The sequence below is a fragment of the Sminthopsis crassicaudata genome, chromosome 3, assembly GCF_048593235.1.
Source record: "Sminthopsis crassicaudata isolate SCR6 chromosome 3, ASM4859323v1, whole genome shotgun sequence".
Classification (NCBI taxonomy): Eukaryota; Metazoa; Chordata; class Mammalia; order Dasyuromorphia; family Dasyuridae; genus Sminthopsis; species Sminthopsis crassicaudata.
The window spans coordinates 261,220,135-261,236,183 of NC_133619.1; the positions used below are offsets into that span (position 1 = coordinate 261,220,135).

General features: G+C 34.2%; 1 protein-coding gene across 4 annotated transcripts in view; it reads right to left on the reverse strand.

Moving 5' to 3' along the window:
- The window catches only part of NCAM2 (neural cell adhesion molecule 2), a 271,041-nt gene that overhangs the window by 40,879 nt on the left and 214,113 nt on the right, over positions 1 to 16,049 (reverse strand). Inside the window, exon 15 of one of the 4 annotated variants that reach the window (XM_074300618.1) lies at positions 15,576 to 15,705. The exons of the other annotated variants lie outside the window; for them this stretch is intronic. Coding sequence (XP_074156719.1) covers positions 15,664 to 15,705 — 42 coding nt within the window. The 3' untranslated portion in view covers positions 15,576 to 15,663. Of the gene's footprint in view, positions 1 to 15,575; positions 15,706 to 16,049 lie in introns of those variants that run through there. 4 annotated transcript variants of the gene reach the window in all.

Genomic DNA, 16,049 nt, shown 5'->3' on the forward strand with positions numbered 1-16,049 from the left:
GGATTATGCTTCCCACACATGGTGGAGGAATAAGTTTGTGTGTTTAAGATTATGCCTTCTGAAATAAATGTATTAAAGCTCCACTGCACTACATGTGTATTTGTGGAATAGTACGGTTTACGAGAAGAAAGTTTTGTTATTATTATTCGTGTATTTGAAGTAGGTTGTGGTCCCTTTAAGAAACTGTATTTCCTATTGATTTGTGATTCCTTTCAGATTCCCAGCCCCTCCTGGCTGAGGCATATTGGTCCAGGTTGCCAGGGCCTTTGATTCACAAATCCTGGTCAAAAGCACCCCTTTGAATTCCAATAGGAGATCCAGGCTTGTCCCAGCCCCCACTGGATCTGAGCCAACTTAAGCTCTCCCGGCCTCCACTGGTTCTGATCTGCTCTGGTTGTCCCAGAGCTGACTTGCTTGGGCCACCCAACTCAGGCTTCCCAACCCCCCACCAAGACACCCAATATAATAGCTTCCATCAACTAAGGTCTTTGCAGATAGACCTTGGCAGCTCCCTTTTCTGCTAGGACCTTATGACCTCTGAGAACTGCATTCTCAGTGCAAACCTCCATTTTCCATAGATCTGCCCCCTGGAATAATACTCTTTTCCAGTGTTATCCTCTCCTTATCCTATTTCCCTAACCAGACTTTATGCCTCTGTCAGATTTCTAACCTTACTTCCAATCCCCATAATAAACCTCTTTTATCAATCTAGCTTTTTGGGTCTGTAAATTCCTTTACAGAGAATCTCTGCACAGCCAGAAGGGGGTTCCCCAAAACTCCCTATCCTTGTGCCAAATCCCAAGGGGTTGCAGGGGAGCCAAACCTCTCCATTTGGTTCCCTGAATCCCGATCCTGCCACTAGACCTTATTATTTAACTCCCTGACCACCAGAAACCCTAATCTCATTTTGGTTCCCTAAATCTAGACCTCATCATATTGTCATTTCAAGCAGTACCTGTGCTTTGAGGTTCTCTGGTTGATTACTGAAAGTGAAGGTGTTATGGGGACCTGTCAGCTGTACTTTTAAGAGAATGGTCCCATAGAATACCTTCACATGAAGTAATTAGCTTTGAAGGTGGGGTGAGGCAGCAAGTGTGACAAAATGGCAGATGGTTTTAGGGGGCAGTATACCATGAGGATTCATCCATGACATATTTGAGGTATTTCTTTTTCAGACTGAAATTTTCTGTTGAGATCTAGTGGAAAACAATGCACAGAAACACCTGGGATAATTTTCATTTCTTTCTTCTTTTTACTAATGTATTTAATTGTTGCACACATGTTGACAAAAGAAAAAGTATGGAATAATTATTAGAGGGCAAAATGTGAAGCCAGGAAGATGTATGTTCAATTACTGCTTCTAAAATTAGATGTATGAACATGGGTAAATCACTTAACTTCTCTGACCTTTATTTTTCTCATCTGTAAAATGGGAGTAATAATTCTGGAGATAGCAATATCTAGCTTCAAATTTCATCTCTGACACACAATGGCTATGAGACTTTTGGCAAATAACTTAAACTTTCAGTAACCTGTAAAGGGCTGAAACTCTGAGTTGATGCACTTGGTCAGACAACCGAGCACTTAAGGCTAATTACCTATTGGACAATACTCTATTAGAATATATTTGGAAAATGGCCCTTCCCACTATTCTGTGCTGGCTCCATCTTTTTGTGTATACAGAGAATTGTGGGAAGGATTGGGGGTGGAGTAAGACAAGCCAGATTCACTTTGGCAGTAGAGGAAAAAAAGGAAGGTCGCAGAGATCCTGTGTCCATTCTCTTTACTTCTACCCCCTAAAGACTAAGAATAAAGACAAAGGATTTTTGCTTATCCTGATGATTCTAAGGTATCCAGGGTGCTAACTCTGTCTTCACAGTAACCCAGGCTACTTTCTATGACCATAGGGAATTTCCTGATAGGAAGTTTCCTTTACCAAAGAAATAAAGATCTGAAGTAAACTTACAGCAATGTCCTTCTAGCCCACCCTAGAATATAATGATCAAATGAATCGTCCATGATTTTATTACTACTGCAACTTGCTATAAAAAGTACTTGGGTATCATTCACACACATTAATTTCATCCCTACTCTTCATTCATACTGGGCAAAGAGAGGCTAAATGAATAAGTAAATATGTAGTCTGTGCCTATAATATCACCTTTTTCATCTCTGTAAAATGTCTTCTATATAAAAAGAAAGATCAAAATTGGAAACTAACCATGGGAAATGAGACTTTTAGGATTCTCCCTAGATCAGAGAGAAACTTTCCTGACCCAACTGTACTCAGGGGCAGTATGACAGCCATCAGCACAAAAAGAAGGAAACTTGTATTTTTCAGTGCTCTCTTTATGCTTTCTGTATTCCTTCCTCCAATCTTGCCATTGGGATTTTGATGAGTGAAGAGAGACTAGAGATTAAATAGACATTTTGATCAACACCATTCAGAAGTTATGGTGCCATTAAAATGGGTCAATTTGAGTGGTAGTTGGGGCAGGTTCTAAACAATCAGGATAGCTTCTGCTTTTGAAGAAGAGATAGTAACTGAGAATTGTGTAAAGGAATGAAATCATCAGATGCTAAAATCATGTGTCAGGAATATTTACAAGATCTAGAGCATTATGGGAGTGGGTAAGGTACTGAGAAAGAGTTCGCTATACCATTCAGTAGAAAGGAGAAAAGTCCCCTCAACTTCTGATACAGGTGGACAGCTTACTCCATTGCTCCATATACTAGTAGCATGATGGGAGACAAGGTCAGACAAAGAAAGAAAAGTCTGTGAGGAAATAGTAAATATTCAATATCATACAATTAATGAATATTGTGAGATACAAGAAATAGTTGATTTGTGGGTAATTACTAAAAAGAATGAGAATATTTAAGAATGGAGAGGATGCCCAAATTTGAAAAAATTCAGCTTCTACTAATGCCCGAACATCTTTTCGTGTATGAGCCATAGATCATAGGGACATAAAGAAAATAGAGAAATAGAACCATGGACCATATTTGTTTCACATGGATGAAGATCCTCTGAATCATAGGAGTCTGAGGTAAGAGCATCTTTAGCAGAGTACAGATGAAGGGGAATAACTTGCTGTTACTATGATTCAGAAGAATATTCAAATGTAGTGATGCACTGAAAGGTGAATAATGAATTGAGTTGGTGGAAGCTGCAGCCTTAAAGTATAACTTCTTCAACCAGGAATCAAGGCAATTCTGGACTCTGTAAACATTAAATATCACCTTATTCACTGTAATCCAGATAGGAGGTATAGTAGATAAACATATCCCTGGGTTTGAAGTTAGGGAAGTCTCTTCTCTCTGCTTCAAGTTGCTCAACTATGAAATGAGGATAATAATAGCACCTACTCTCACAAGGTTGTTGTGAGGATCAAATGAAATAATAATTATAAAGTCCCTAGGATGGAATCCAGGACACACTATTCTGTAGACTTAATAAATGTTTATTTCTTTCTTTTCCCACCCTTTCAATATCTTGAAGATCCCATGCAGAAAATATATAGGGCACTGCTGTGCTGAACAGTAGATCTCAAGTGACTGTTGTACTTCAATAATTTTATTTCAAAATTATTTCATCCAATAAAATTCAAGCTATTTTATTTTTTTTAATTAATTTTTATTTTTTTGATCAGCAAAATTTGATACCCCATACCTCCCACTGAGAATAAAAGAAAAATAAAAACCCCTTTACAAACATTTTTAATCAAACAAAACAACCCACATTAACCATACCAAAAAAAGATATACATATATTTACATAATGTATATACACATACATAAACATATGTATATAGATATCTCATTTTTCACATCGAGTTTTCATCTTTCCAACAGGAGATGGGTAACATGCTTCATCATCATTCCTCTGAAATTCTGGTTGGTGATTACATGGATCAGAGTTTCTTAGTCTTTCAAAATTGTTTTTCTTTATAATAATGTTGTAACTGTACACATTGTTCTCCTAATTCTGTTCACTGTATTCTACATCAATCAATTCATATATGGCTTTCTGTTTTTTCTGAAATCATCTCCATCATTTATCATAGCATAGTAATATTTGATCTATTCTCTGATTGCTTCTTCATATTTCAATTCTTTGAATTTTTTTTGTACATCTTAAGAGTTTGTTTTGTTTAGGATTAACTTCTCCCTTAATCTATTTTCCCTCTTATTTCCTTGAATTAAATGTAGTTCTGTACTGAATTCATGTGAACATCCATCTATCTATCTATCTATCTATCTATCTATCTATCTATCTATCTATCTATCTATCTATTTTTTTTCTTCAATCAGCCTGTTCATATAAGATAAAGGTTCAGTGTTCATATGCTCCCTGCTGTCTCCTATTTGGATATATTTCTACTTGAGTGACCCAATTAAGAATATATGAGATAATTTTCCCCCAATCTTTGTTTCCCTTCCTCAAATAGTATATTCCTCTAAGATAATCAATTAGAACCACTCCTAGGTCTTCTTTAACTAGTCTCCCTTTTTCACCTCTGATGATGATAGTGTTAGAGGGATCACAAATGTCATTCCATAATAAAAGCAGTTTATTTTTGTTTAGTCCCTTATTATTTATTCATGTTTATATATCTGTGTTTCTCTTCATTACTGGTTTTAACTTCAAAGTTTCTACACAGTTCCGGTTTTTTCATCAGGATTATCTTCTATTTCATTAAAGGTCCCTCTTTCTTCCTCTTTCCTCACCTGTACTATGATTATACTCAGCTTTTTTGGATAAATTATTCTTATTATAAGCCTAAATCTTTATTTTCTGGAATAAGCTCTCCACTCTTTTACAACAGTGGCAGCTAAATTCTGTATGATCCTACTATGATTCTTCTGTACTGAACTATTTCTTTCTGATGCTTGTAGTATTTTTTTTTCTGACTTGAGAGCTCTGGATTGTGAGAATTTTCATTTGAGGATTTCTTTCAGGAAATGATTACTGAATCTTTTTCCATTTTCATGTTCCATCTTCATTCCATTTCATGAATTCTTAGAGATCTAGGCAGTTTCTCTTATTCTTGAAATAAGATATTCATACTCTTTTATTTGGTCATGGATTTCAAGTGATCCATTGATTCTTAAATTTTTTTCTTCAATCTGCTTTCTAGGCCAGTTGCTTTTTCTATGAGATGACTTATATTTCCTTCTTTTTTCAGTCTTTTGACTTTGTTTTTAGTATTTCTTGTTATTTAATGAAGTCATCATTTGCTTTTATTAGATCCATTTTAATTTTCAGGGAATTTTTGTCTTGGGCAATATTTTCTACCTCTTGTGCCAAATTGTTAATTCTCTTTCCAAGTCTTCCATAGCTCTTATTTATTTTCCACTTTTTTGTAGTAATGTCATTTCATTCATAAAAAATATATTTTCTAACACTTTAAACATTTTTTGCTTTATCTTTTTTAAGAACTTTCTTCGAATGAGTACACAAATTGCATTTTCTTTAAGGCACTGCTTATAGATGTTTTGGAATCATTCTCTTCTGGGTTTGTGTCCTAAGCAACTATGTAGGCACAACAGTTTTTGGTTTTTCTTTTGTTGTTCATTCTTCTAGTCAACTTTCTGACTCTGGTCTTTATATTAGGACTGACCTCTGAGTACTTCTGGAAGCAAAGTCTGATCTCATCCTGTGACTGCTTTCTTGGAATACAGAGTGTTATGTTATTCTTGACATTCAAGATAGAACAGACTGGCTTCTTGAAAGCTTTTGGTGTTCCCAATATACCAAGGGTAAAGTAAAGTATGATTGATATCTTCTGTCTAAGTGCCGCAAGCCTGATTTGGTTTGGGACTAAACCTGCTATTAGTCACTATTAGCTGGCTGGAAATTTTGCTGGTTTCAGAAGCACAAAACTATAGACTTCCCTTTGGTCTTGGATTCCTACCCAGGTTATTTCTCTACAGATTTCAGATTAGGCTAGATGCTAGAAGTGAGACCCTGCTTGGTTCTTGGAGTTCAAGCCACACTGTTGCTTCTTGCTTCTGAACTTGCACCTTGCTCATTGCACAGGTTAGTGCCCACAACTACTCTTCACTCCCAAATGCCATCTCATATGTATGTCTCTTCCTTTAGACCTGTGACTCAGAACTGAGTGGTGGGAGACAAAGCTGTCTTTTCCCATACTCCAGAAAGAGAGATGCTTCAGTATGGGTGTCAGCAGGAAGGTGAACATCATGGGTCTGATATATTCAGATCCAGTAACTACCTCTGGAAAATCACTGCAAGAACCAACTTCTACTTGTTTTAATTATTAGTTGGATACTGTAAGCAGCAAGACTGCGATTCAATATACATATACTTTAGCTATATATACAGCCTAAGTAAAAGCTTATAGGAAGATGAAGAGCAAATATTTGCAAAGAATAAACCGAGAGCAGTGGCTCGATGACTTGGAATTAGATCATAAGAATTCTGACTTCGGTGACATTTCAGTTCTTTTAAAAAACGGAGGGATTAAGGGAAAAGTTCAGCATGAAGACAAGTATCTTTTCATTGCAACACTGTACTATGGGAGGCATCCAAGGAATAATTTGCAGAATTTACATCATTTTTTCAAGGGCAGCCTAGGAAGGTTCTGCAATATATGTTAGAGGATTTCAGAAATCATCTGAAAGATCTTCTGGGCAATGGTATCATCCAAGAGTTCAGTAGCATATACTTATTGTGTACAATAGGGGTAGAAAAAAATGAGGAAAGGTGAATGTGTGTAGACTACCAGAATTTGCACAAGGCAAATAAAATGGCCTACTGGATTATCTGCTAGATAGCAAGTAGTTTCTAATACTGATTTCTATATGAGTACTATCAGATTCTTATGGCAGAGAAAAAGAAAAAGCATGTAACATTCATCTGCTCAGCTAAATTTTTACCAGTTTAAAATATCTCAATTTTTGAGGCTCCCAAAACATCTTGAGACATTTTGTACTTTTTAAAAGTTAATGGAGAACGAGGGGATGTGAATTACATAGAGTTGTTTGTGTACTTAGATGATGTCATTTTCTTTGGAATGATCCTTGGAAGTACATGAAAAAAGACTGATAAAAGTCCTGGACTTGCTAGAAGAAGCTTATATTAGAAGTTATTAAATGACAGGTTCTATAGAACTTCTGTCAAGTATGTAGACTGCAAAATATCAGCAATATGTAGCTACTGAATTCTAAGTTGGCTAGACTACGGTATTTGCTAACAAATCTGTAAACAGTGAATTTAAATTCTAATTAAATTAATTTCTGATTAATCTTTTAACTTGTAGATATATAATTGAAAAGAACTGGAAGAAGAGCAAGAAAGGTTCCTGAACCCTCAGAAACTATTTGAAGACCGCTGGACTGACAGATATGAACAAGTACTTGTAAAGATTCAGTCATCTATTTCACATGTGCACCAATGTCCCATGAAAATGTGAATACCCTTTGTATAGATACTAGTACTCCTACACTAAGAAAGTGATTGTCATCATGTGAAAGTGATGGAAACCATTTATATTTTCCAGCAGGGAATTTATGGATAATGAGATTCACTATCCCATAAATACTCTTGAGTTTTTGTCTCTGAAATAGGCAATCACAAAAAATTTCAAAGACAATGTGTATGGAGTTTATTATCTAGAATAGAATAACAATGATTCAATAATTAATATTTTAATTTTTAGAGATAAGTAGCAATGGTAGTTAACATTATCTACCTTCATTCATGGATTACTCTTACCAGCTACCTGCTGTTTTTCTACTTGTGTGCTGTTAAGTAGAAATGGAGAAAATGCAAACTGTTGTTGACTGGCTCCTAGACTATATGCTTCCTAGCTGAGCTTACATATCATGAATATATACAGTGGATAGAGTGCTAAACTTAGGAAATTAGGAAGATCTGAATTTAAATCTGGCTTCAGACACTTAACTGCATAACTCTGGCAAGTCACAACCTCTATTTGCCTTAATCCATTGGAGAAGGAAATGACAAACCACTCCAAAGTCTTTGACATGAAAACATCAAGACAGGATAGTCCACAGGGACTTAAGGAGTCTCTAAGGCCCTCTCTGATTGCTTCTCTATCACACCACAGTAGCTGACCCAAACCTTTTCCTTCTTCTTAAAATATTTCACTGTATCCCTCCCCCATGCTTTGAACTAAAGACCTCACATCATATTTTACCAAGAAAATTGTTTCAATGGATTCCCTTTTCTCCCCCTTTCCTCATCTCACATTTCTCTTGATGTTATCCTCTACTATCTCTTCCTTCATAACATGAAGAGATACCCTTTCTCACCAGTCCGATCCCTCAATATCTATTCTTGATCCCAAGAATGAAAATGCATTTATTAGCCACATGCTCTGTGGCTGATCCCTGAGGATACAAACAGAAAATGCAAGACGTTCCCTCCTCTCAAGGAATTCACAATCGATTTGGAGGAGACAGCACAAATAATACAGTTTAAGTACAGGACATTTAGAAAAGTTCTGAAAATAACAAAGGTGATATTAAAATATCTGATCATAATATTGGAGGGGGGTGTCTGTTGGTGTATCACCAGGACTGATGGTATCTGATCACAAGGCAATAGTAACACAGCAAATAGTGAGGTCTGACAGTTTTCCATGTTGCTAGCAAGACTAGTTAATAAGACCTATTTCATCAAAACAGTATAAGAAGCCATATTGCTCTGACTACCCAAGCACTCTAAGTTGGTCCAGGTGTCTGGGGAAAGAGGACAATGAGGAAGCAAGAAGAAAGTCTACATCTTCAATCTTGTCCAGCAAAAGCCTGCCACATTGATCCTTCCTCTCATCTTCAATCACTCTCTCTTTGTTCTTTCCCTACTTCCTACAAACTAGCTCAAATAACCTTATCCTAACAACAACAATGACCCTCATTAGATCCTTACCAGCTCTACTGACTGCCATTTTAATCCTTCTTAGAAAAATTCCTTGAAAAAGCTTCTACTTCTCTTTATAAGTAGAATCAGTGCTTCTACTTATCTTTATTCTCACTCTCTGCTAAACACCCTGCATTCCAGCTTCTGTCTTTATCACTCTACTGACACTGTTTCTTCGGCTAATCTTAATTGTCAACTCTAAATGAAGTAATCAACACTGCTGATCACCCTGTTGGTACCTGTTGGGAAGGGTGAGAATACATCTACAGAAACCTGGTAGTGACAGCAATACCATCTCCTTGATCCCAAGGATGTCAGATTAGTTTATCCTTACACACGGCATTAGAACAATTCTCAGGACTTAATTATATCAGGGAATTAATTCAAGGTTTAGGATATTGGCAACACTTCCAATCACTTGGGTACAAAATAGGCTTGAGGAACTCTGAGAGTTTTTTGATGCTTGTTTAGTGGAATGGTGACTCAGATGGATTGTTCACTTACTCACTGAAGGTTGGTCACTTACTCCAAGGGCAAACTGATTGCAAAGCCTAGATTTTCCTTTTCTGCTTATTCCTTACACACCATAAAAGGCAGCGGAGAAACAGGCTCCAATGAGAGACCTCAACTCTTTCACAGTATAATGCTAAAAGGCAATTCAGAGCCTTGTCAATTAAGGGATCAATGGAGGGACAGGGTGCAGTGGACAGAGCACTTGACCCTAAAGTTAAGAGGACCCGAGTTCAAATTTGAATTTAGACAATAGCTGTGTGATTCTGGGTAAGTCACCTAATCCCAACAAGTCTCCAATAGGGGGAAAGAGATCAATGGAGAGAGCAATTTTAGCACAAGGATAGAGACAGAAGCCAGACTTTAGAGTATTTAGCAGAGAGTGAGAATATAATAAGTAGAAACACTATCATACATGGTTTTTTTAAAAAGAATTTTTTCTAAGTAAGTTAAGAGAGATCTAGGATGGCAGCCAATAGAGATAGTAGGAGTTAGTGAGAGTAGGTTTTTGTTTGTTTGTTTTTGTGGTGTATTTTTTAAAAGGATGAGGATGCTTGGACTAGTTTTTAGGCTGAAGGGAAACTCAGAAAGGAGAATGAAGATCAGAGGGAGGATAATAGAGGCAGGCTTCTGCTGGAGAAAACTGGAAAGGAAAATTGTCCCTTCATCCCAGACCACCCATACCCCATTTAGGGTGGGCTCCTCACACTGCTTTGACGAATCAGGCCTCAACAATTACGAGTAATGCACCAGTAGCAGAAATCTTCCTGCTATCTAACTCTCTAGCTGCTATTGTTACATAATTCTGCCAAATTCTACTATTTGCTAAATCTCTCTCTCTTTTTTTTTAAGTTCAATTTTATTTTATTTTCAAGTCTGAATTTTCTTCCTCTTGCTTCTCCATATCTTTCTATCTGCAGGCAAAAAAACCCTGACAAACATAGTTAATAAGCAAAACAAATTCTAGCATTGTCCATGTACCAAAAATATGCCTCAATCTGAGTTGAGTTCTCTATCTGGATAAAGGTAGAATGTTTCATCATGAATCCTGTGGAGCCACACGATGGTCATTGTGCTGATTAGGGATCTTAAGTATTTCCAAGCTGTTTGTCTCTAATATTGTTACTGTATAAGAAATATTGTTCTAGTTCTGCTTCCTTCATTCAAGTCTTCCACGTATCTTTGAAACCATCTTCATTATTTTTGTAGCATGAGAGTATTTCATCACATTCTTGTAACATACATTGTTTAACTATTACCAAATTGATAAATGCCCAATTCTTTGCCACCACAAAAAGAGCTAATTTGTATTTATATTTTCTTGGTACACATGAATCCTTTCTCTCTTTCTTTGACCTCTTGGGGTATAGACCTAGTATCCATATTAGTAGTTGTATCACTGGGTCAAAGGATATGTTATAATAGCTTTATGCGATACTTCCAAATTGCTTTCTAGAAAGGCAGAACTGGTTTACAATTCTACCAGTAGTATGCTGATATACCTATTTTCCCATAGCTCTCTCCAAAATTCATCATTTTCCTTTGTTCTCAACTTTATTAATCTGATGAATGTTAGGTGATACCTCAAAGTGATTTTAATTTGCATTTCTCTTAATTTTTAATGAATTAAAGCATTTAAAAATATGACTTGATATTTTGGATTTCTTTCTCTGAAAACTGTCTATTTATATATCCTCTGAGAGTTGGAAAAATGGCTCTTATTTTTACAGATTTGAATTATTTTCAAATACATTATAGAAATGAGGCCTTTATCAGAGAAATTTGGTACAAAGATTTTTTTCCCCTCTAAATTTTTTGCTTGCTTTTCATCTAATTTTAGCTACACTGATTTTATTTGTGCAAAAATCTTAAATTTTGTGTAATCAAAATTGTCCATTTCATTTCCTCATTTTACCTAAGAATTTCTTGTTTATTCATAAACTCTTTCTCTGACTATGAGTGTAATAAGTTCTATGCTTAGTTATTATTATTATTTTTTTATCACTGTCTATGTCTAAAATATCCATTTAGAACTTTTCCTTCTCTCTGTTTTCCAGTCCTGTTTGAGTTGTTTTCCTCTGGAATATTCCTTCCCTTAATAAGTGCTCCCTATTATTCTCCCAATATGTTTCATTTCCTGTTTTCCTGTAGGGTGAAATGTATTTTTTAAAAATCTAACTCTAGGTTTATCTGTGTGTATTTTTCTCTCCTTTGATTAATTCAGATGAGAGTGAGCTTTAAGTTACCTGACTCCTCTTCCTACTCTATCAATTATATGAGAATTTCCCCATTTTTCCATTCCTTTTCCTTCTTCTCAGTATATTCTTTTCCTTCTCCCTTTCCATTCTCCTTTTAAGGTAATAAAAATATAATGTTATTACTTGCTGGCCCCTTAATTATACTCTTTCATGGATCCCTGGTGACAATATGAGAGGCTATATGTCTCCCCAGATAAGAATTTAAGCAATTTATCCTTGTTTAATCACCTGTGAATGATCATTCATTTTATATTTTTATACTTCTCTTGACTTCTGTTTCTATTGAACTCTGAATTCATCAGGAATACTTGCAAGTCTTTTATTTCATTAAATTTCAATTTCCTACTTTTACCCCCCCAAGGAAATTTATATTCAGAATAAGTTATTTTTGTATATTAGTCTAGTTTTTTTTTCTTTCTGTAATATTGTCTCTTGATACCTATTAAATCTTATATAATTTTGGCTGTGGCTCCTTGATACTTGAATTCTTTCTTTCTTTCTGGCAACTTGAAGTAGTTTTTCTTTTGACCTGGAAGTTCTGGATTTTGGCTATAATATTTCTAAGAGTTTTCATTTTGAGGGTTCTTTTAGGAAGCAACTGGTGGCTTTTTTCTATTTCTATCTTGCTCTCATCTCTTAAGGGATCTGGGAGATTTTGTGATTTTTTCAAAATTATGATGTCTCGGTTTTTGGTTTTAGTCATGGATTTTAGATAGTCCAGTGATTAGTAAATTGTCTCATCTGTTTTTCAGGTCAAGTTTTTTTTTTTTTTTTTGGCTATAAGATAGCGTCCATTTTCTTCTCTTCTACCCCCCACCCCATCTTCTGACTTTGTTTTAACATTTCTTATTGTCTCATGGACTCTCATAGCTTCTATTTGATCAATTCTAATTTCAGGAGAGTATACTGAGGCAAACAGGATTGAGAATCAATTACACAAACTAAACAAGTAAATGTCTGAGGCTAGAGTCAGACTCATGAAGTGTCTTCCTGATTCTACAATGGGCACTGTATCCACTGTATACAAGCTGTCCTTAAAAATGTCATTTTTAGCTTTTTTATAATTATTGCTTTATTTCTTTCAGAAAGTTAAACTGGATGTATATCCAAGCCACAGTTTTTCTTTGAGGTTTTTGCTTCTATTTAAAACTGTTCTGGAATCATTCTTTTCTTGGTTTGTATCTTGAACTTCTCTCTCACAATAACTCTTTATGGTGAGATTCTTTTTTTTTTTTTTTTTCCTTGTTGTTCTCATTTTCCCACCTTATTCCTTATCTTTGTACTTTGTTATGACATGTACTTCTTGTATGTGAGGCAATTATCCATGCTAAACTTCCATTCTTTTGGGTCCTCTTGGTGCATTTTGGGGGTACTATTTTTGTGTTAATCCAGGTTATCAGGGACAGCTCAGGCTGGAAGCAGCAAGTTTTCAGTGCCCCAAAGTGATGTCTCAGGGGGGAATTTCTGCTCATTCCCTGCATGGTCTAAGCTCTACAAGTTCCTGATCTAGGATGCTGGGAGGTTCCACAAGTTTAGCACCACTGAATTACAGGCTCCCTTTTGGATTAGAATTCCTTCCCTGTTTTTTATTTTTTTATTTTTTTATTTCAGGTTCAGCCTAGGCTGGAGGCCAAATTCCTGTTTCTTTATGCTTGCATGTAAAATTTCATTTTAATATATAAAAGATTTTCTTTTCTCTTGCTCATTCATCAAATTATTCTCATATATAAAAGGATATCACCTTGCAACTTTTATAATGTGATCTATACCCTTTTTATTTATGTAAATGTCTGCCCCTTCTGGGAACTATACTTCTCCCATCTTAATTGAAAACTATATTCTTTTATATACTGATTTTAGCAGTTTCTCTTAAACAAAGCTCTTTTGCTCTTTCCAGCAGCCTGACTGTTGATAGCTTAAAGGAATATATTCTTAAAAGAAACAGAGAAGAAATGAGAAGTAAAAGAGTAGAGGGTCATAAAAACCAAGACTGAAGAGAAAATTCATGAGAAAGTGTTCCTCAGTGTTAAGTGCTGCAAAGTAGACAAAAAGGATGGGGATTGAGAAGAGGTTGTTAAAGTTGAGAGTTTAGAAATACTGAGTTTAAAGATGCCAGAGCTAATAAATAAATATAAAACTTAATATGTAAGAATAAATATCATGCTATCTGAATATTTATAGAAAAACTGATCAAATTGGAGAGATAAATAGTAAGTCTAAAATAGCAGTGAACTTCAAAACCCTTCCAGACCTAAATAAATCTAATCAAAGATAAAAGAAGATATAGAAGTTAAGCATGCATGAATATAACTTTAGAAAAATTATAGATGACAGATCTCTGGTGATTACTAAATGGGAATAGAAAGGAATTATGTACCTCTTATTTTGTGAGGCTATTAAAAACCCCACTATACATTGGGATAAAAAAACCATAAGAATGTAGTAAAACAGAACTAATAAGACTGAAATAAAATTATATTAAATAAAGGGCCCTTGAAAAGAGAATTTAAATACAATTGAGACTAAATTACACAATTCTAAAGAATGGTGGGTCAAAGAAGAAATTATGGAAACAAAAGGAAATTTAATCAAAGAAAAATTATAACAGCAAAACTTTGGGAGATACAGCTAAAACAGTTCCTGGTAAAATATTTATATTTCTAAAAACTTTCATGAACAAATGAAAGAAAGAGAAATCAAAGACTTAGATACACAAGTTAAAAAACAAAACTGAAAAAGCACAAGTTCAAATCCTTTTAACCAAGCAACAAAGTAGAAGTTCTGAATAATTAAGAAATTAATGACAACAAAAAAACAAACAAAAACCCAGTGAATTTATAAATAGTTAAGAAAAGCTAGCATTCACATAGTACTTGAAAGTCTGCAAAGTGCTTTATAATATCCCATTTTATTCTCAACAACTTTTAAGAGTTAGGTGTTAAAATAAAACTGGAAACTATTTTAAAAAAACTAATTAAATGAAGTTAACTAAACTAAGCTTAAAAAAAAATACCAAGCAGTTCACATCAAAAATGAAAAAGAATTCATTATCATTGAAGAGGAAGTAAAGTATCAGAAATATGTTGTCTAACTATATGCTAACAAAACTATAACTTAGGAGAAACATACTTACAGATATATTAAATAACCAAATTAACAGAAGAAATAAACCATTTAAATAACTACATATCAAAAAAATTTAAAAAGTTATAAACTCCTAAATAATCATGACCAGGACTTACAAATAAATTCTATCATTTGAAAAGCAAATTAATTATAATATTATAAAAACTGTATAAACTATTACTTTATGTCATAAGAGAAAAAAAGACATTCAATCTCTTTTTATACAAATTTGACCTTGATACCTAAGCTAAGGAAAGATAAAGCAGAGAATGAAAACTATCAATATCCCTAATAGCAATGAAAAAAAAAATCAAATAGAATATAACATACTGGAAAGCTTACACTCTCTAACCAAGTTAAGTTATATCAGGAAGGCAGAACTGGTTCAACATAATGGATATTATAAATATAACTTAATATATTAAAATATAAATAATAAACACCACAATTATATTAGTGGATACGGAAAAGACTTTTGACAAATATAGCACCTATTTTGTTAGTAATCTAGAAAACTAAGTTATAAAAGAATCTTTCCTTAATATAGGAAATAACATCTATCTAAGACCAAATAAAATAGATAATGGATAAAAGTTATAGACTTTACAATAAAATCAAACATAAAGCAAAGATTCTCATTAACACCTCTACAATTTAACATGCTAGAAATACTAGTTATAGGAATAAGACCAGAAAGAGAAATTGAAGAAATAAGTACAAGCAAAGAGAAGTAAAATTATTAATTTCTTCAGATGACATGATGATAATCATTTAGGAGAAAAGGGTCAATAAAAAAAATTAAATGAAACAATTAAAAACTTCACCAAAGTGTCAACATACAAAATAAATCTATGTAAGTCATCAGCATCCCCGTGTGATACCAACAAAACCCAGCAGGAAGATCTAGAAAGAGAAAATCCATTAAAAATAATTACAGAAGTTAAAAATAAATATTTGGGAGTTTATCTACCAAGATGGACAATAGGAAGCATATATATCCAATTATAAAATATACTTTTCAGACTTAACTATTGGAGAAATATTCATTGCTCATGATTAATCCAAAGCAATAAAAATAATAAATAATGACAATACTACCTAAATTCAGTGCCATACCATTTAAACTATCAAAAGCTTATTTTAAGGATTTAGAAAAAAAAAAAAGAAATTTTTTTTTTAAATAACAAAAGGTCATAAATCTCAAGTATAGCGATTTAAAAGGTGGGAAGGGACTTTATCTCAAATTA